General features: G+C 33.9%; 1 protein-coding gene across 1 annotated transcript; it reads left to right on the top strand.

Moving 5' to 3' along the window:
- The first annotated feature begins 1,101 nt into the window (after nt 1-1,101).
- Nucleotides 1,102-21,729, top strand: LOC148611378 (uncharacterized). Its single transcript, XM_088591865.1, has 4 exons — nt 1,102-1,238; nt 4,950-5,057; nt 6,336-6,430; nt 10,766-21,729. Exon 4 carries the CDS (start codon nt 10,863-10,865, stop codon nt 15,999-16,001), a length of 5,139 nt encoding a protein of 1,712 aa, XP_088447991.1. The 5' UTR covers nt 1,102-1,238; nt 4,950-5,057; nt 6,336-6,430; nt 10,766-10,862; the 3' UTR covers nt 16,002-21,729.
- Nucleotides 21,730-22,676: the final 947 nt, after the last annotated feature.

Below are 22,676 nucleotides of genomic sequence, written 5' to 3'. Positions count from 1 at the left end.
TTTCCCTTTCCATCGATCTTTAAGCGTAGATTATTGAGTGAGAATGCCATCGCACTCTCGGTAGTATTTATCCCAAGTTCTTTTAAAATTTAAAAATCCCCGAGTATGGGGATTTTTAAAAGACAAACGGTCTTCTATATAGCGGAAATTAACCTCAAAAAGTCTGGTTAGCGATGCTCATTCTTTCGGATAAGATCAGCTATAGAGGCTAAAAACCACTAATTCCACTTCCCATAGGCTTCTATGCTAATTTCACAATATTCAATGGCTTCTCTGGACTTTACCTTAACTTTAACCTGCAGATGACTATATATCAGCATGATTCTACATATGTCAGCTCACAATCCTCAGAATGGCATGTGGGGTTAGCAGACTTGCAGTGCAGTACTGGTCACCGGAAGTGAAGGGTCTATAAATAGCATGGGAAATCCCAGTGTTTTCACAAGATAGGGGTATATTTAAAAATCATTATGGAGATTAGGCTTCACATCACAAGAAGCAAAATGCACCTATAAAATGTACAGAAATGTTTTTCCTTTCAGAAACTATTTAAATTTTTAAAATAAGATGAGAACTTTTTTCACAGCACTATGAGGAACAGGGGTAATTTCTGCGTAGGACTATTTTTGCGTACGTTCCAAATGCTCATTGGTTGAATTGGTGGTCTGTAACCTAGAGTAAATATCATAAGAGTGAAGGAATGTGTCAGTGAGTAGCAGAGCACAATTTGTTCCCGTTGGATTGCCGACTGTCCACCTCACTGGACAAATATGTTGTAAAAATATGAAAAAAACTGTAGCATTTTGACAACATCTACTTTGGTATATTTAGAAGATGACTTGGAAATCATTTTTTCCCCGAAGTATGGAGAATGTGTTCCATCTTTTTTAAAGAGTAACAACTATGTGTAATGCCTTTGAGTCGGTATTTCAACTGAGTTTGGGGAAGTAATATAAAGAGCTATAAAATCATAAGTCTTGGGGCTTTCACATTCCGATAATAATGATCTTACCATAAGTAAAATATAAAAATCAGAAATAAATTGATCAGATTTGCTTTCCGGGTTTTGGGTAATCCTTTTCATTCGGAAGACGTGTTTTAGTCGGAACATCTTTGATATTTTCTCTATGTGTCATGAAAACAAATTTTTAGAAGAAAACGAGGGAAAGTTGTCTGTAGAATACATAAAAAAACTTTCATTTAACCACTTTGAGGCACTAAGAGATGCAAATTAGCAGGTAGACGTTAATTTTAACATATATAACAGCAAACATGATTTGCACGAAAGTTTAACTCTTTGCATTCCCCTCAATATATGGGCTAGCCTATGCTAAGGCCTGGGGAGGGTAGAATAGTTATGCCATTTTATAATATTCTGCTTGGATGTACAAGAATAGTTATGCCATTTTATAATATTCTGCTTGGATGTACAATGTCAGATAAAAAAAATGATGATGCCATATTAGTAAACACTTAAGTGCCATAATTTTAAAAGAAACATTCTATGATTCTGTTGACTGTTTGGAAAAAGCTATGTTATGATTTATATACAGGCCTACTGGGTCTCATTTTATCACAGGAGGTGATTGTTTTCTTAGACTGAGGAAAAACAGGCCTTTGGAAAGTGGATTTTTATTTTTCGTGAAGTTAGTATGAGATCTGCCTTTTTGTTGAAATAAACCTATTTGTCTGATGTAGTATCTTTATCACTCCTTAGTTGATTGTAAAAGGGTATTAAAGATAAATTTCTGTGCCTATAAAATGTTCCCATTGTATCACTGTATTGAAAAGAAAATTCTCTAAAATCACGTCTATCAAAAGCCTTACAGTGGAAATTTATAGGGATGCACTTCAGCAACTTTTCAATGGATCATGATAACTCATTTCATTGTCTTTCAATCTGACAGCAATTTCCAAACATGACCATTAAATATTTTGAAATTGGCTGAAAATCACTTAAAAATTTTCAGTTGGTCCCTAATTTTCCTGTCATTGAGAAAACTTTACAAATTTGTGGTTCAAAGTTTACACTTATTCCATAGATACTGAAAGTGTGCATTGTTCCATGTTCTTGATGTACAACTGTAGCCATTCAATGGGACTAGCAATTTAGTGGGAACAGAGTTAATGACATACATTGTAGCTAGTGAATGATACTGGTTTGGTTCTCAATCATATTTACAATAATTGTTAATAGTATTTAAAAATAGATTAGTCTTATACTATTTTTAAGTTCCCAAATGGAGGTCTAAAACCAAATATTGGTACTTTCTTGGGTAAAATTACTTTCTTATGGACTTAATTAATACATTTTGTTCTTTATTTTTTACCAACATTTGATGAAAAACATGTTACAACTAAGTAAATTCAGGAACATCCAATCGAGTTTGTACTGAAATGCATCAATGAAGCAAATACAACAACAAATACATTTTACATGTACATTGTACTTTGTATAAACCCCAATTCAATTTCAGTTAGTGGTTTCTGTCCTTATTTAAAATAAAGTATAGCTGGACACTTGTATTCATACTTGTGGATGCCATAGAGAGCATGCCTAGTCACATAGTGCAGTACGGTTTTTCACATACAACAATAATCATATACAGTACCTACAATATCACTAGTCAAAAACATTCTTGCATATAGGTATTTCTGCTTCTATTTTAAGATTTGAATTTTTTGTCTTCTGTTAGTTCAATCTTCTGGAATGGAACATTGACTGTCAAAATGTGTCAACATTTGAGAATAATATTTGATTACATCATAAGTGAAATTTTAGTCTTAGTATGTTTGATAATTTGTACCCTATACCCCCAAATTCAAAGGTCAGGGGATGCATGAATACCCAGATGCAAAAATTAGGTGGCAAGCTGATACTGTGAAAGAGAAAAATAATACATTTCCAATATTGAATTCTCCTACAAATGGAAGTTAATATATGTATGTGTCACAATGTGTAATTGTATTGTTTCCATGACATCAAAACTTTTTGCAGTCCTTTCCTTGCTCATTTGCTTTAGTTGCTTTGTATGTATGATTTTAGTTACTTTATGTTCTTTGTTGTGTATATCTGTTTTCCATGTATGGTCTTTGTCCCTGGATTACATTCTTTTGATTACCGCTATAAATTTGGTTCAATTGATTACTCCTTCAAAATTCTCAACAACTAGCCCAAATAATAGAGGACTGTGTAGGATTCAACAAGCCTGAAACAAGAAATGTACATAACATTTCACTAGCCCACACTGCAAAAGTTTATTTGGAAACAGCTCTGGGATCATTCAGAGATAATTGACAATTGTGAGTTTTGGATGGTTTAGAACATTACAGTTATTCTCAATTTGAATAAGTCTGATATGAATACGTAACATAAGAATTATAGAGTTATCACAGTTCACAGTTATGTTTACTTTTTATATACCCATCAAAGAACTTGATTATGGTATACATATGTCCCTTTGTCCGTCTATCTACAGGTGTTTACATGTCACGCCATATTTTGAGTACCCTTTGTTCATTAAATTTTAAACTTTACACAATTATTTGTTATGGTGGTCTAATGGTCTATATTTTTGGTGAAAATTCCAGTTTTAGTTTCTGAGGTATGTACATGTGCAGTAAACTTCCAACTTTACACAAGTGTTTGTAAAAATCTAACAGTCTGTATACATTGTACTTTTGGAGAATATTCAATTTTTAATTTCAGAGTCATAGGACTTTTTCATATTTATTATATTATACATGTACATGTAGGAATTTTGTCACATGTTGCACTGTAACTTGAAAACAAAAATTTGTCTTGATTGGTAAACAATGGTATGTTGTTCTAAATTTACACTATATTTTGGCATATGTAATATTTAGAATGTTCAAATAATCCTCAAACTTAAACTCAGTAATTTGGGTGCATGTGACTTATTTACTTGTACAGGTTTGTACATGTACATGTACATATACACTGGAATACCATTGTTGATCAAATTGGTCTACCAGTCATTTTTTTTTTTGATCTTTTAGACAATTTTATTTGGAATTTCACCTGACTACCATACATGTGAAAATCCACAGTTATTGTTGTTCATAATGCATATTTGTTCCAATATTGTAATTTTTTCACAATGCTGATATTAGGCCTAAAAATATTTCAAAATATGTACCTGTGTTCCCTCTAACCCTACCAAAAAAATCTAATTTTGTGTGTAAAAATGTATTTTTAAGTTGTGATTTTTTTTGCCATTTTTGTTTACATGCACAGTGTTTCCATAGCAAACTAGTCAAAAAAAATATATATATTAAAAGTTTTGCCTACAAACATAAAAAAAAACAGTGTAAGGGTTCAAATTAATGGTGGCCAGAGGTCCTGGGCCCTCAATTTCTGACCCAGAACCTGTAAAATTTCTTTTACTTAGGGTCAGGAACTGTATTAATTGTTAAATGTACTATATTGAGAACTGCTGTTTTTCCAAGTGGACCATTGATTTGATACTTTGAGAAGTCCAGATCCATCCATCCTTGAAATTGAATTATGACCCCTACAATTTAATTTACATGCTCATAAAAAATGTAGTAATTCAAAATTTGCTTTGACTTCATATTTGAATTAATTACATAGTAGTTAACTTTTTAAATTTAAGTATGCATGTATTGTGTATTTTCATTGTCATTTTCAATAAAGATTAATGAATATCAACAATTCTTGGGTGAATCTACTATTCAAACAATTAATTATGAATTGTACAGGTAACATTCAGCAGTTATCAGTGTGACATTACACAGGTTAACCACATATACACAATGTATATGTTGCCATCATTTTGATTATAGACAAGATCAAAATGCAATTCTTATACTGCAATTAAACAATATGTCATTTTTTTTTATATTTCATTTCTTTAGATAGGTCAATAGTCAAGATCATAGGGTCAAGGGTTTTTATTATTTTTCAGGTATTGTTATACATGTTGATCAATATAAGGAAAGCAGTATACCACTATGTGAGAATAAAGAATCAGAACAGCTGACCAGTTCTATGTATATTCAATATAGTAGTCTCAGTAAGTAAAATGATTAAATCCCCACTAACTCAGGGAGTACATGTGTGTAGTAATTACCCCATCTGTCTGTATGTCTGTTCTTCTGCCCAGAATTCTTTTAAGTGCAACTCCTAAAAACTAAGGGGGTTTTCATACCATTTTAAAGGCAGGTTTGGAATAATATGTCGATATGTATATACATGTACCGGTAAACAAATGAAAAATATTGTTTGAGGACTCAAAAGGGAGATAATCCAACTTAATAGTTTTGTATATTAAAACATCGTAAGTGCAACTCCTCCTAAAATGCTCAAGTGGTTTTGATGAAATTTTATTGGAAGGGGGACCATGGAGATGTGCATAAAGGAATATGATTACTGTCCTAGAACTTCAAAGGGAGATAAATGAGCTTAAAAGCAATAAGGTTTTACATTTAACAATAAATTTTTAATTCCATTTTGAAGCAGGGATATTTTCCTTGTGCTCACAGTATTTCAAGTTAGTACAACTAAAGGTGTTGCATGTACTTCTAAGTTGGTCTTTTACTTTTCACTCAAGTGTTAATTACTTGTACTTAAGAACAGATTGTATGAAGAATGGTAATTGTCATGACAGGTTATACTTATTACTGGAACCAGTTAGGTATTTTAGGGCTAAAAAGGGGCCATCTCGATTCTGGATAAATTCTTATCCTGTGACAAATGTCTAATCGCAATCAAAATTCGAAGCTGTATCAAGTTGAATGGTATTTCCATACTTGTCCCAACTGTTCAGGATTCAATGTAAAAAGTACTCTGATCACATTTTTAGGCCAGCAAAAAGAAAAAAAATTGTCTCCTTTGGCCAATTTCATGAAAAATAGCGGGAGAACAAAAAAATCACTGTAAGCATGTTACTATTTGCAATTGCAGATTTTCGCACCTTAAAACATGTGCCCATATTAGTGGGTATAAATTTTTGTTGTTAAAAAAAATAATATGGGTTTCAACGTATTCAAAATCAATGTCGAGAATACCAATTTTATAGCTTTTTTTTATTGCAAAAATAACAAAACTAATTGCACTATGAAAATTAGTATGTTTATAGTATGTTTGAAAGGTACATTTTGATTTTTGCTTTAATATTTTGTGAAATTGATTTAAATTTCATAAAATTGCCCCACAACATCTAATAGAACTGCTCTTAATAAAAAATGAAGATCATATTGATGACCTTGCTTTTTACATTAGTCTAGCCGTATATGATGACATTATTGTACATATGTATATATGTATTTTGATACTACTTTTCTTTCTGTAGGTAATTCCTATTGTGGAAGATTGTGAAGTGAATAATGAACCAAAGAAGACATTTGAGAGCATATTACCATGGTTACCATAGATTGTCATATCAAAGTAAGACCCATGTGAAGTAAAAACAAAGATACAGGCAAAGGGGGTTTTAGGACATTATATACTATTTTCCTAAATTTTCCAATAAAAAGAGGTGCAAGCCCCTTGCATCCTCCTCTTGATCTGCCACTGAAATGATTGGATTTCTTTGAAGTTGTATCACAACATGCACATGGTGACATACTACAAAAGAAGGCAGGGATTGATTTAGGGGATGTGACTGTTTAGGAATAAGATATGGCCTGCAAAGCACTTTATTGTGTGATGGGAAGTTATTTTTACAAAAAAAATAGTGATTTCCCAATTTTCAGAATATATATTTAACTTTAAAAAGACAAATTCATAAGTTTCCATTGTGAATAGTTTATTTTTATTGATGTGTGCTTGATTTTTATAAATTTCCAACTGTACATTTTTAAATCACCTAACCAAAGGCCATGTGAGCTTATGTCATCACTTGGCATCTGTTGTTGTTGTCGTGGGCAAATTTTCAAAAATCTTTTCTTCTGAATTTACCAGACCAAAAGGATGTAAGCTTGGCATGATTTTTCCTTAGGGTGTTCTGTAAAAAATTACTGTTGGGATTTTTGATCCATGAAAAAACATTGACGCCCTTACTAAAAATAGAACATAGGGTCAGTAGGCTGTTTTTTGCAAATAACTCAAAAACTGTTGCCTTTAGCACATTTTTGGTGCAGTAGACATTGATCAGCATCATGAGACGGACCTATGTTGAAATTTTCAAAACAATTCATCAACTGTACAGGAGTTATGGCCCCTGAAACAGTTTTGTTTGCATCTACACCTGAAAATCTTCTCAAAAACCATTTTACAGAATTGGCATATTTGTTTCTTAGGGTATCCAACACAAAATGACAGTTCGGATTTTTATCTGTGAAAAAACATGGCCACTGTAACTACAGATAAAATGTAGGGGTCAGAAGGCAGTTTTTTTTTGCAAATCTATACTACTAAAGAAAGAGACTGATTTCTTTGAGCTGCATTTCCTCTGAAACCATACAAGGTCGAATATATTTGTGATATGAGGTATAAATGTAGTGTTGTGTACTTCCTAAATTTGTCTTTGACACAATCTTTTTTCTAAGGAAAACACGATTTTTTAAAAAAATATTCAAATCGAAGACTGTCATTGGTCCGTGTGTTATAATACACTTTCATGCATGCTCAATCTACAGACTGCCTGGATCATGTGAACACGTGTTACACGAGTATTGTAAGTTCATTGTTTTGCTTAATTGAAAGACCACTTATTTGGCTCACCTGGCCATAGGCCATGTGAGCTATTGCCATCACTTGGCGTCCATCATCATCGACAAGCTTAGCGCTGCTGCAGGCCTATTCTTTTAACACCCGGACCTGCACGGGGGCCTTGAAAGATGAAAAATGACAGTTTTTTTTACAGTTTTCAGCCAATATCTTGAAAACTATAATAGATAGAAAGAAAATTTCTATCACTGAAATGATCCTTATGATAGTCCTACCAAAGTTTTCGTGAGTCACAATTGTTGGACAACTACTTGTTGAATTTATTGCCCTTGAAAGACAAACCTTAACCAGGTGAGCAATTCAGGCTCCTGGGAGCCTCTTGTTTCTGGGATGCAAAATTGTCAAGACATGGAAAGGCGTAGAACATGTCAAAATAATCCTTTCCCCTTCCCCTTCCCCTTCCCCTCCCCCACTTTGTGTGTAAACTGGCATGACTGATAAACCCCTTACCCAAGTCCGTACCCCTCCCACTTTTTATCGTAGGGAAGACAGTAAAAAATATATTTTTTTTTTTACTTGGAGTTAAAGTGTTTGTTCTATGATGCTGCTTAATCAGTTTGAATGCCCACAAGAGACCAAAATATTTTTTTCTTACAAGTTCAATATATGCCTCAAAAGAACATTATCATGTAATAAAAGTAAAAGAATAAGGTACATTTAGGCCCATATTTGGCCCCTCGCTTGATTGGAAATTAGAAATTTGATGTGGAGAATTTTTTTTCTGTTGTGTGAAATGAATGATTTAGTATGTTCAACCTCATTTATTTCAATGATTGAAAATGTTATGTCCTAAATTTGGCAAATCTTGAAATATTTTATTAAAAAAAAATGCCAAAATTAGACACTTTTTGGAACATTTTTGTAATTTCCATGTGAGCTATTGCCATCACTTGGTGTCTGTCGTCGTTGTCATCGTTAACAATTTTTCAAAATTTTTCTCCTCTGACACTACTTGACCAATTGAAACCAAACTTGGTATGAATGTTCCTTGGGGTATCCTACATACAATTGCTGTGGGGATTTTTGATCATGGCCGCTGTTCTATGTTCTAAAAATAGAACATAGGGGTCAAACAGTAGTTTATTGCATATATCTCAAAAACCATTAGGTTAAGCCAAATTCTGATAAGGTTAAAAGTGTACAGTATGATGAGATCTATCTGATCAAATTTTCATTTTAATCTGTTAAGCCATGTTGGAGTTATTGCCCTTTTTTGACATATTTTTGCTATTTTTAATGTTATTCCTTTCAAAAATCTTCTCTGACACTGCTTGACCATTTGGAACCAAACTTGGTATAAATGTTCCTTGGGGTATCTTGCATAGAAGATCAGATGTTTCTCCAAAACCGCTAGGTTTAGTAAAATTTTTTCTATAGCTGAAATGACCCTTATTATGAGGCCTTCAAAAATCTTCTGGGATCAAAGTTGTCAGATGACTCCTTGTAAGAGTTATTGCCCTTGAAAGATGAAAAATGAATTTTTTTTTACTTTTTAAATTTTTTTTGGTTTTGTTTTTAGCCAATATCTTTAAAACTATAATGGAAAGAAACTTTAAGTCACTGAAATGATCCTTACGATAGACCTACCAAAGTTTTCTTAAGTCATAATTGTTGGACAACTCCTTGTTAAATTTATTGCCCTTGAAATACAAACTTTAACCAGTTGAGCAATTCAGGCTCCTGGGAGCCTCTTGTTTAGTGTCTCTGCCAACTTGACCCAAAATTATTTTTAATGATTTCTAAATGCCACTTTGATTTAGGTCCATATCAGTTAAGATATCCCTGGTGCAAGACAGGAGATACCTTTGATTGTGGTCCATATCAGTTAAGATATCCTTGGTTCAAGACAGGAGATACCTTTGAAAGAGTAAGCAAGGGAACCAAGGTTATAGCGGTAATCAAAAGAATGTAAGCCAGGGACAAAGACCAGACATGGAAAACAGACATACACAACAAAGAACATAAAGTAACTAAAATCATACATACGAAGTAACAAAAGCAAATGAGCAACTCAAACTCCACAAAAAGCTGGGATCATGGACCAAGTGCTTTTGTAGAAACACCTGCCGAATTGCTCATAAAAAGTCAAGTCCGGGGTAGTTGAAATAATGAAATAAGCATTGAAAATTGGCATATTTCCCAAATTTTTTGGGTTATTTTAAGCTTTTATAAAACTGTAAATTGTGGAAATGGTGAAAATTTTAAACCATATCTAAAAAAAAATAATAATTATCCATTCAACAATGCTTATCACTTTTTTTTCCACTTACTTCAAACTTATATTGTCATAAAATAGGTGGCCAAATATGGCCTTTATCATACATTTACTATGTCCTTTGTCAGACATTTTTATTGTACTATTGTATTTCCTCATGTAAGGATGGTTCAACACAGATATGTTAATATATTGTTTTAGCAATAATGATGGTATATGAAGAATTGTACTGGGCAAAAGAGTAATCATGGGAACCAAGGTTATAGCAGTAATCAAAGGAATGTAACCCAGTTACAAAGACCAGACATGGAAAACAGACATACACAACAAAGAACATAAAGTAACTAAAATCATACATACAAAGCAACAAAAGCAAATGAGCAACTCAGATTCCACTAAAAACTGGGAGCATGGACCAGGTGCACCGGTAGGGTAAGCGTCCTCTGCTTTTCTAGAACCACCCGCTGAGTTGCTCATAAAAAGTCAAGTCCGGGGAAAGAGGAAAGGAAAACTATGACATGTTGAACAAATCAGCAGTTGAGTCTGAGTTGACTACATGTACCTGTATTTCTTCAATTTAGACATTGCCTCAAAAATTTTTATGACTGGCGGGATCCTAGAAATATGATAATAAAGTATTCACACAGTAAGATTATTATTACACATTATTTATGTACTGATATCAAACACAAAATTATTGATAAAATAACCCCCACTAAAACTGAAATTTTTTGTTTATATCAATTACAAATATGAAAAAAAACTGCAAGGGACACAAAAGCTATATAAAATAGTGTCATGATTTGTGATAATTTGTTTTGTAATTTCTGTTTCAGGTGGAACAACTATTTGAAACCGTATCTATACAACTGTACTAGAAAACTTGTAAAGAACTGATACTTTATGTAGTAGGCATAGTAAAATGAAAGAAGGATGGAAAAGAGCGATTTAGAGACTGATTCTGATTCAGATGAAATTTTATACTGTAAATTTTGTGGCGAGATATTTGACAGACAGGCTGAGCTTTATCAGCACTGTTGTATAAAACTATCAAAACAATTGAAAAGTAAGAAAGCAAAGACAAATTTTACAAATACCAGGAAAAGACCCATAGACTCAACTTATGATGGGGCCCAACTGACCCCGAAAAGATCACCCAGAGAGTGGTCTAGTGATGACCTTAGAATCAAGTATCGTAAAACTACCCCTATCTCAAGCTCTGCAAGTAGCTGTGAACTACATGTAGCAACTGAGTGCAGAACCGAGGAGTACTATGGTATAAGTGGCGATGGATTAATATCTTCTGGCAAAGGAGTTGAACTGGTTGGAGACAAAAAAAAATCTGAAAAATTGATCAAGAACAAGAAGCCAACAAAGAGAAAAGGACCACAGTCATCTGATAACCCAGTTGATGGCAAAAAACAAAAATCAAACTTTAGGGAGAGCAATAGAAAATCAAGATCAATAAAAACTAATGCAAAAAAGTTAACTGTAAAAATTACAACTCCAACTAAGGTAAAGGCAAATCAAAATGTTGGCAAAATTTCAAATAAATCCAAGCCTGTGGTTAGAAGAAGAATGAAAAGAGAGCCTTTTGATGGTGTTGTACCCCCTAAATATGAAGAGGCCTGTTTAGATACAGAAAATGAACACAATCATTCATTCGGCAGTGAAAAAGAAGAAGCCATTCATGGGTTAAAAATTCTAGAAAGAGCAATTGAAAAACGACACTCAATTCAGCCTGACAAACAAGCAACAGTTGAAGAAGTTGATGGAGATGTATATAACCATATTCAAAATGATTGCACAGGGCAGATATCAGCTACTAAGTTTCATAGACAGAAACATATCAATTCAAAAAATAAAACCTCAGAACAAACACCTAAAACTTTAAATGACAAGAATGATTTTGATCCTAGTTCAAGTGAAGCAGCTGGGCAAATAAGTTCAGAGAAAAGACATGAATCTGGAAACATGGCATATAGAAACACTGTGGAAGAGCAGAGTATACCTCCTAATACTTCTCTTCAGATAAACCAGGATAATGTACTGGTTTACAAAAAAAGTCAGGAGTATAAACAACAGGAAAGTTTACAGCAAGGTAAGTTAGATAAACGTTCATGTGCTGAATCAGTTACTAAAGGTCAGGATTTTATTGGCTACACACTACATGAAAGTACAGATCCACTATATAGTGAAAATAGTACTCTGTATATTGATCTACATGTATCATCTGAACATAGTCAGGAGGAGAACTCGGGCACAAATCAAGAAGAAATAAAAGAGATATCTGCAACAAAGAGAATATCTGAAATAGACAATAGTCAGAAAGAATGCATAGGTGGTGTAGTAACTGAGATATCATCTGAGGGTACAACAGGGACTAGGAAACAAATGTCACAATCTATAGGTATTTGTACAGAAAACAAAGTATCATATCATCAAGCAGACTCTAAAGGTGTACAAGAAATCACATCACTAGAAGAAAAAGCAAACATGGAATCAGAATCGGAGAATATATTAACTGCTCTGCCAGATGATAATGATGAGCTAAAGGGGGGATCTGAAAAAAATGTATCAAAGGGACATCAACAAGATACTGTCATTCAGGAAGTACAACTTTGCTATACATGTGGAATGTTACGAAGCAATGAACATGTGTGTAATAATAAACAAATTAATGCTAGTCCAGATCAAGAAGAAATATCAGATAATGAATCGATTCAGGATGAAACTACAAAGGCAACATCAGGTAAACAGGAAAACTCCTGGGGTAATAAGCTCAGAGCCATAGAGAGAAAACAGATGCCTAAAGAATATAGATGTATTCAATGTGCTCATGAGTTTTTTGTAAACCAGAACAGTATATTGAATGGAGAACAAGTGTTTAGTGTAGATGGAGAACAATATTGTTTCTTTTTCTGTGAGAAATGCAGGGCCTTGTTGTCATTAAAGAGAAAACATGGTGATGAAAACCCTGATTTTGCTATGGATGACTTTATTCCTTTGATATCTCGAAATTTAGATGCATTTAGATGCCGTATCTGTGATATGGATTTAGAGTCATTCAGCCAGGAAGAAGGTATAGATCACTTAGTAACCCATGCAATAGAAACACAGAAACAATGTGTTATTTGTTGTCCTTTAGAAATGACTGATTTCCAGTCTCATATGGTTCATCACAGGTATATTGTCAACTGTACAAACTTCTTTGCAAAGACAATGAAAGTTGAGATTGGAACAGATGATGCAGTGATCAGAGGGTATATGGTAAAAGATTCTGGTTTGATTAAGGAATATAAGAGGAGCGACGAGAATGTAGCATCAATTAGCAGTAAAACAAAGGCAGGGCATTCAAACTGTAACTCAGTACGCCAATCTAAAACAAAGCATAAGAACACCAGTAAGGAACTTTTTGAGCCAGATAAGAATTTTGGTCAGAAAGAAATAACCTTAAATGAAAAATCTCAAGATAGATTGAATGTAAAACAGAACCATCTTGCTCAACATTCTGATGACTTGCAATTGAAAAGCCAAGTAGATGTTGCTAGTCAAAATGGTTATAAACAAAGACCTAATGCATACAATGTTCTTAAATCAAATAGAAACAATCTAAAAACTACTACCCTAGAAATCTCATCAGATGGTGAAACAGATACTTTAAAGCAGCATTCCAAGGAAAAAGGGCAGTCAAAACAGAAAACAAAAGCTGTTAGAAAAAACGATAAGAAACTTCATGTGGAGGTTCCAAAGGATGTTACAAATTCTACTTTAATGCAGCATATGATTAAATTAAGTAGTGCAGGAGTTAGGTCCCCTGCTACTGGTATTACAAATGAGTCAAAAAGGCTAGATGAAAAATGGGATCCCCAAAATAAGGTATGTGACACAATGATAAACTATCACATAAATAAACTACAAAAACTGATGGAAAAGAAATTAGGACGTGGATCACCTTTGATTTTTGTCCCTCAAGACAATATCCAAATATCTTTAGGAAAAGGTTCTCCAACTTTCAAATCTCCTAAGCAAATGAATAAACAGAGCACTATGTTTAGTCATCCTGCATTTGAAAATGACCCACCAAGGCAGATAAGACATTTTGACAAGTCAGAAAAGAACTACTCCAGTATACCTCAAAGCTATGATGGTAGTTACTCACTGCCAGAACAAAGCAGTGTAGCATTATCACATGTAAATACTAACAATATTAGCAATTTACGAACGAATAGGAGGGAAAGAAAATATCGACCAAAAAATTTTGATCGAACTAACCATGTTTTTGCAAACAGACCTAATCAGTCAAGACCGTCAGCCCATTCAACTCCAGCTCCTAGTAGATTGCCTCCTAGACAAATGTTCGATTATCATACACAGCATCTTACACCTCAGCCAGTTAGACACAGTCAATTACCTAATAATCAAGCTCCTGCAACAGTGAATATGTACAATGTACCTTTGACATTTCCGGAAAGTGGCTTAAGAAACCAGGTAATGCCACCTCCACAACAACTCCATAGATTTAACCATATTAATAATGCCTCATTACCTCAACAACATTCACACAGAGCGCCTTTTCCAAACCAATACCAGCAAAGGCAAATTCTCTATAGCAGTAATTTACCAATTAATTCTTGCCAGCAAGGTTTACCAACATACGCTCAAAACAATATACCTCCACAGTTTACCTATAGTAGCGGACTTAACAATTCAGTGTCAGCCCCAACTGTGCATAGCCGTCCTCATGTGTCAATGCCTTCGGCCCAAAATAATGGCCAAGATCTTACAGTTTCCACTGTGACAACCTCTATTAATACAAGGAGTCTTGATTTCACAAGTCATGATGATATACTGTCTACAGCTTTGAGGGATAATCAGATTTTTAACATGACACTTCCGGACAACATTCTTCACTCAGACATAGATGAGGCATCTGACAATTTGGAAGCTTTAGAAAACTTCTCAAATCAAGTGATGGGATCTAGGATTATCACAGAAAATAATTCACCATCTAAAAGTACACCAATCCAAACAATTGATTTAAACTTAGTAAGTCAAGGGCTGGTTAAAACACAAAAACAGAACAATGAGGCTGTACTGGACTCCTTAAATAAGAAGTGTAGTGATAATAGAGTGACAACCGACAGGGAACCAGGTCCTGTTGTGGACATTGTAAAATCTGGAAGTATAGAAAAGCATAATGGAATTAGCTTACAATGTTTAGAAAAAAAAACTCAGGGAAATGCTGAACAAGTCAAAGAGGCATTGTCTTGCTCTGAACAAAGGAGTACAGTCTTGCAGCTACAAAATGTGACAGAAGCATCTGTGCCAGAAGATAATAACAGCATGACATCTTTACAGACGGAAAGTACTCAAAACCTGATGAGTAGAAATGTGTCTACAAGCATTGTAAGCCAGAGTCAAAACAGCAAAGAAACAAATGATAATACTTTAATTCCCAAACTAAAACTAAGTTTAGATGAAAAGATTGTTCTGTACCGACAGGGTTTAACAAGGGATATTACTGAGGAAGAAGAAATGGAGATTCTAGAAAAGATAAATGCAGAAACTGGAGATACACCATTCCAGATTAAAGATTCTAGTGATAGTGATGAGGAAAATCCTAGTCAACATTCAGATAATAGTGATTCTGAGGCTAGTAGTGATGAGAAGGATGGTAAAGACCAGAACTGTAATAATACTGCTAGTAATGTGATGGAACATGCCCTACAAACAGTGAAAAAATACCGACGGGATAAAACATTACAAATTTTGTTTGAATCTGCAGATTCAGTTCAATATCCCATGCATGAAAAAGAAGTAGCTATTGAAAGTGAACAGAACAATCCTAAAGCAAAAGGCAACAAGATCAGGAGTAGGGTGAGAGGGCAACAAAAGTTAGTAGAAAATCCTTTTAAGTGCTCACAATGCTCACTGTCATTCAAGAAGGAACAGACTCTAGAGCAGCATATAAACTTGCATAATAAGAACCCACTCATGTGCTGGGAATGCTCTATGGTATTCATTGACTCTAAAGCTTATGAAAAACATGTAACAAACTTTCATTTATAATAATATGTATTTTGTACTACATGTACAGTGTATATTGAGATCAGCTGCTTTTGTATAATATACTGATTATGTGAAAAATGTAATGATATTCATTTTTTTTCTCTGAAAGAATTGTTTTCCAGTGTAAGAAAAAAAAATTAATTAATTTATATCTTTTCAGCAAATTGAAATTAATCTGAATTTATCTATTATAAAATCTGAAACTATTTTTTAAGTTGAAAAGACATAAGTTAAGACCTAAATGATGTTAAAAAAAGTTCTTGACTAAACTTTGTGCCAAATATATTTTATTTTCTTTTATTTTGGTTTATATTTTTGGGAAAGGGTATATTATATTGTTATAGAGCTCAACCTGTATGTAAAGATTTACCATACTGTTTAATCAGAATTAATTGGTATATATTTTTCCTTTTATGGCAATACAGACTTTACATTCAATTACATTATTGAATTATTTTAACTTTACAGCAAATATCTTGTATTTGCTTATAGAATATTTATTTATTTTTCCTTTTTTTTTTTTGGCTTAGAAATTTCTTCAAACAGACCGAATAGTCTGTGATAGGTAACAATTTTTAAAAAAGTATGTGTATACATTCTTAGATGAAGGGTTTTTCCCTATTCTTTCAATACAAGATAACTGCTCTAAAGAAAGACAAATCCTGTTGAAAGGGAGGTAACCCTTTATTCTGCAAACTTGTTCTCTGTTGCATTCAAAAAGTATCTGCACATTTGTCCTGTAAGATGTATCTTTCACTTTTAACCTTATGACATGATTATCTGCCAACACATATGGAAAATGTAGTAGATTTTTTGTATAACTAGTCACCTAGAAATTCTGAATTCACATTATGTTTCACATGAAGGTTTGTTGATATTTTTATTTACTGGTTGACAGTTGCATTTTGTTATACAATTTTATGTTGTTAGTGCCAAGTAATCTATAGTAAACGGGTTGTTAACTACTGTCAATCATTGCAACGTTTATAAATCAATAATCTGTATTGCTTTTATCTTCTAAACACTGAAAATCCTAAACTTTATACTTTAAGATTTTTAAACATTTCAATTGCTTTCATAATTTTCGCACCTTTTTTTTCAATTTAAGCAGCTGTTTTCATACATGTATGAGAATAGGGCAAAAGTTACTCATTGTCACTTATTTTTTTATTATTATTAAAGTAAGCTTAAGGTATTTTGGTAATGGATTAGACAATAAATTTCATATGAAGCCTGGCATTTAAAGATATGTGACATGATAGATTTATTAGAATACATGTATGTTGGCATAATCAAAGAATCATCTCCTCTCCCTTCAAAGGAAATTGATTGTGCATTTCATTAACATTTATCCTGTCACTACAAGACAGATGTTATGAAACCTTTAATTAATTTCAGTAATCTTAAGCATTCTATTGACATATTAAAGTCTTTAACCAATTGATCACCTATAGCATGATTCTTAGATGGACTGATGCTTACTCATGTTGAAAAATTTACCTGTATTAATTATGATTTGTAATTTAGCATTTAGCCATTTTAATGTGAGATAAATAAAGAAAAAATCCTGATTGCTCATCTAGTATTGAAAACTGACATAAAAATTTCATTTCACAAAATTTCAGAAAGAACTTTTTTTTCATATTCCCTTTTCTTACATATAAATAAGCACTGAAATGTCATTTCTAGACTGTCTACAGAAAAAGACTCATTAATTAATGAAACATTTTTAAGGTTTCATTCTTATCAAGAAGTGGTATTTTGTTTGAAATTAATTCGGTATGATAATATACACATACATGTATATGTAGTGTTATATTGGTAGAAACACTGTACAGTGCAATCTTTCTAAACCACTGTTGCACTGAAGTATTTGTTTGGTTATTTGTAAACAGCTTCAAAACCTATTGAAACTTGTATAAATGGACTTTGGAAGATGTGTGGTGTAGACAGGTTTCTGGTATATCCAGGGTTTGAGGAAGATGTTTGGTGTACACAGGTTTCTGATATATCCAGGATCTCAGAAAGATGTGTCGTGTACACAGGTTTCTGGTATATCCAGGGTTTAAAGAAGGTATGTGGTATACACAGGTTTCTGGTATATCTAGGGTTTGTGGAAGATGTGTGGTGTACACAGGTTTCTGATATACTCAGGGTCTCAGGAAGATGTGTGGTGTACACAGGTTTCTGGTATATCTTGGGTCTCAAGAAGATGTGTGGTGTACACTTGTTTCTGGTATATCTAGGGTTTGAGGAAGATGTGTGGTGTGCACAGGTTTCTGGTATATCCAGGGTTTGAGGAAGTTGTGTGATATATACAGGTTTCTGGTATATCTAGGGTTTGAGGAAGATGTGTGGTGTACACAGGTTTCTGGTATATCTAGGGTTTAAAGAAGATGTGTGGTGCACATAGGTTTCTGGTATATCTAGGGTTTAAAGAAGATGTGTGGTGTACACAGGTTTCTGGTATATCCAGGGTCTCAGGAAGATGTGTGGTGTACACAGGTTTCTGGTATATCTAGGATTTAAAGAAGATGTGTGGTGTACACAGGTTTCTGGTATATCTAGGGTTTGAGGAAGTTGTGTGGTGTACACAGGTTTCTGGTATATTCAGGATCTCAGGATGATGTGTGGTGTACACAGGTTTCTGCTATATCTAGGGTTTGAGGAAGATATGTGGTGTACACAGGTTTCTGGTATATCTAGGGTTTGAGGAAGTTGTGTGGTGTACACAGGTTTCTGGTATATCCAGGGTTTGAGGAAGTGGTGTGATATATACAGGTTTCTAGTATATCTAGGGTTTGAGGAAGATATGTGGTGTACACAGGTTTCTGGTATATCTAGGGTTTAAAGAAGATGTGTGGTGCACACAGGTTTCTGGTATATCTAGGGTTTAAAGTAGATGTGTGGTGTACACAGGTTTCTGATATACTCAGGGTCTCAGGAAGATGTGTGGTGTACACAGGTTTCTGGTATATCTTGGGTCTCAAGAAGATGTGTGGTGTACACTTGTTTCTGGTATATCTAGGGTTTGAGGAAGATGTGTGGTGTGCACAGGTTTCTGGTATATCCAGGGTTTGAGGAAGTTGTGTGATATATACAGGTTTCTGGTATATCTAGGGTTTGAGGAAGATGTGTGGTGTACACAGGTTTCTGGTATATCTAGGGTTTAAAGAAGATGTGTGGTGCACATAGGTTTCTGGTATATCTAGGGTTTAAAGAAGATGTGTGGTGCACATAGGTTTCTGGTATATCTAGGGTTTAAAGAAGATGTGTGGTGTACACAGGTTTCTGGTATATCCAGGGTCTCAGGAAAATGTGTGGTGTACACAGGTTTCTTGTATATCTAGGATTTAAAGAAGATGTGTGGTGTACACAGGTTTCTGGTATATCTAGGGTTTGAGGAAGTTGTGTGGTGTACACAGGTTTCTGGTATATTCAGGATCTCAGGATGATGTGTGGTGTACACAGGTTTCTGGTATATCTAGGGTTTGAGGAAGATATGTGGTGTACACAGGTTTCTGGTTTATCTAGGGTTTGAGGAAGTTGTGTGGTATACACAGGTTTCTGGTATATCCAGGGTTTGAGGAAGTGGTGTGATATATACAGGTTTCTGGTATATCTAGGGTTTGAGGAAGATGTGTGGTGTACACAGGTTTCTGGTATATCTAGGGTTTAAAGAAGATGTGTGGTGCACACAGGTTTCTGGTATATCTAGGGTTTAAAGAAGATGTGTGGTGTACACAGGTTTCTGGTATATCCAGGGTCTCAGGAAGATGTGTGGTGTACACAGGTTTCTGGTATATCTAGGGTTTAAAGATGTGTGGTGTACACAGGTTTCTGGTATATCTAGGGTTTGAGGAATTGTGTGGTGTACTCAGGTTTCTGGTATATTCAGGGTCTCAGGACAATGTGTGGTGTACACAGGTTTCTGGTATATCTAGGGTTTGAGGAAGATATGTGGTGTACACAGGTTTCTGGTATATCTAGGGTTTGAGGAAGTTGTGTGGTGTACACAGGTTTCTGGTATATTTAGGGTCTCAGGACGATGTGTGGTGTATACAGGTTTCTGGTATATCTAGGGTTTGAGGAAGATATGTGGTGTACACAGGTTTCCGGTATATCTAGGGTTTGAGGAAGTTGTGTGGTGTACACAGGTTTCTGGTATATTCAGGGTCTCAGGACGATGTGTGGTGTACACAGGTTTCTGGTATATCCATGTATTTATTTTTTTTTGGATGTCACTTATAGTTTGATAGTTATTAGGTTAACTTTTTTAGAGAAACGATTAGGATTTTTATCTTGACAATTTATATTGGGCTGTTGTTAAACAAATTATGTTTGAAATATTTTCTCAATAATGAACTGTAAGTCCCTATGCTTACCAGTAAGTGTGTAAAAACTGATATTGTATTCACATCAAGTGAACATAGTTCTAAGCCTGTGGTCATATCAAGCTTTTTCTTTGTGAATTTCTTTCTACATTGTTGTAAGGTGATAGTACAACAATACACTTGTTCTGAAATCTGCCCAAACACCTGTACAGAATACTTGCTTACTGAAGTCCCCTTGTAACTGACTCAAAGTAATTTGAATTTGTTTAAATGGAAAATCATAAGTCTATGAGGTGTTTTGGGAGACCGGTTTTACTGAACTTTTATTTAAATGAGGAATTTTAAATGTTTTCAGGATTTGTTTGCCTTATTTTGAATTGTCTAACCATAAAGTTCCTTTGATTCATTTTTTTATGATGTCACTTGAAGAAATATGTTGGGATTTGAACTGCTATAAAGTAAAGAAAGTTCTGTTTCATATGAACTATTCCTGAGTCATTTCCAAGTAAGTGTAGCATCATTAAGTACATCTCAGAACATTAGGTTACATCCAATCCTAAAATTGATCACAAATTCATAGAGGGTTTAGGGCATTGGCATTCCCCCTTTTATTAGAAATATTGTTATTTTCATGTTTAATTGACAAAAAATAGCAGTTAATGTCTTAGCACCCCCTTTTTTCCAAGTAACCTCAGCTGGTACCCCTACTTTTTCAAGTGTGTGGATCAGGCCCTGCTCCCTTATTTTCCCTCCCCCTGCTGCCACAAATTAAGTTCTGGGTACCATATATAAGATGTTTGTTTTACTGCAGATATCCTTCTAATTATCACATTAAAGAAATACAGTCAAACCGGTCTTCAATGGCCTTCTTAGGGAGAGCAAATGATGGTCACAAAAGACAGGTGGTCTTTACATTACAGATAAATTCAATGAATAATGCACTTCATAGGGGGATATTACTATCATGGTCTTTTATGACAGGTTATTGCTAAATATAGGTTGTCCCTAAGATAAATTTGACTCTAGGTTTATCAAATTAATTTGAGTAATGATAAGACTTGATAATAGCTTACAGTAAATTTATTTATTGTTATGGATCAATTAGGAGAATGACAGCATTTTAAATCTAATTGGTATGTTACTAATTCATGCCCATTTTCAAAGCTATATTGTGTTATGTACAGTGTTGTATATTAAATATGTATGAATATTTGCTTTATGTAATATATGATATGCCTAATATATTTACTCAACAAAAGCTGGAAAATTGTTTTTATCACAATTTACACTCTTATCGTGACTTCTTGTAATGTATTTTCCATCTATGTGACTAATAACAATGGCCTGTATTCTCATCTTGTATATTTGTAAATAAACAAAATATAGCTGTATAATTTCTATATTGAAGTGATCAGAGAGAATAATAAAACATCAGGGGTTCGTTGGAAATTAAAATGCATTGGACTTCAAACATTATACCAGAAAAAAAACTTTAAAGGGATCCTAATACCAAGTCTCAAGACATATGTTTTTGCCCCAAAGAGAGCATTTGTTTTCAGTTTCTGACTTCAGTCTTGAATAAAAAGAAAGACACTGTGAAATCTAGATATGTTCCTAACACTCTAGTCTACACACATTTTGATTGAAGCTGTATGATGTTATTACTCACACCCACATAGGGCTCAATATAAGGAAATGTTAACAGATCTCTTTAAAATTGCACCACAAGGTGTTAAAACATAAAAGGAAGGGGCTTGGATTGGATTAAGGGGTTGTGACCTTAACCTTGTTGACAGTCAACTATACTTATAGATATTATTTCTCAGGACCATACATGATAGTTGGCCTTGATAAGTAAGAAATAGACATGAACTTTTGATCAATGAAATAATTTTGATGACAAGAATTCCTTACAGATTTTAAAATCACATGACCACTTCTTTTCCGAGTTATATCCCTTGAAAGAGCAAAATTTTCAATTTTTGCACTGTTCAACATCTCTCAGGAAAATCTTTTAAGGAAGAAACTTGATCCTTATTGCAAAATTTGGTCAAAATGACACTACAACTTTGTACAGGAGTTTGTGCCCTTGAAATTTATTTGGATGATTTGTTATTTACACGATCTGGTACATATCTTGTGTCGTGTCAAATATTTAATCCCATTCCAAATTCAGTGCTGTCTCAAGCTTAAATGTGTCCATACTTGTCCTGTTTATAGTTAAACCTTTGTAGCTATGCCCTGAAAAACATTGCTTTACAATGTAAAAACACTGGATTTGATATGAATATTGATATTATCTGCAGGAAAATTTGTTTGTTTGTTGGGGGTTTAATGTCCG

The sequence above is a fragment of the Perna viridis genome, chromosome 7 (assembly GCF_037379345.1).
Source record: "Perna viridis isolate PV_CMFRI_1.1 ecotype Kerala chromosome 7, ASM3737934v1, whole genome shotgun sequence".
NCBI lineage: Eukaryota > Metazoa > Mollusca > Bivalvia > Mytilida > Mytilidae > Perna > Perna viridis.
This window is presented reverse-complemented; position numbering and strand designations above follow the sequence as displayed.

What these genes read in the sequence shown, in the direction of transcription:
- LOC148611378 (XM_088591865.1), top strand. Translation starts at nt 10,863, where the DNA reads ATGGAAAAGAGCGATTTAGAGACTGATTCTGATTCAGATGAAATTTTA.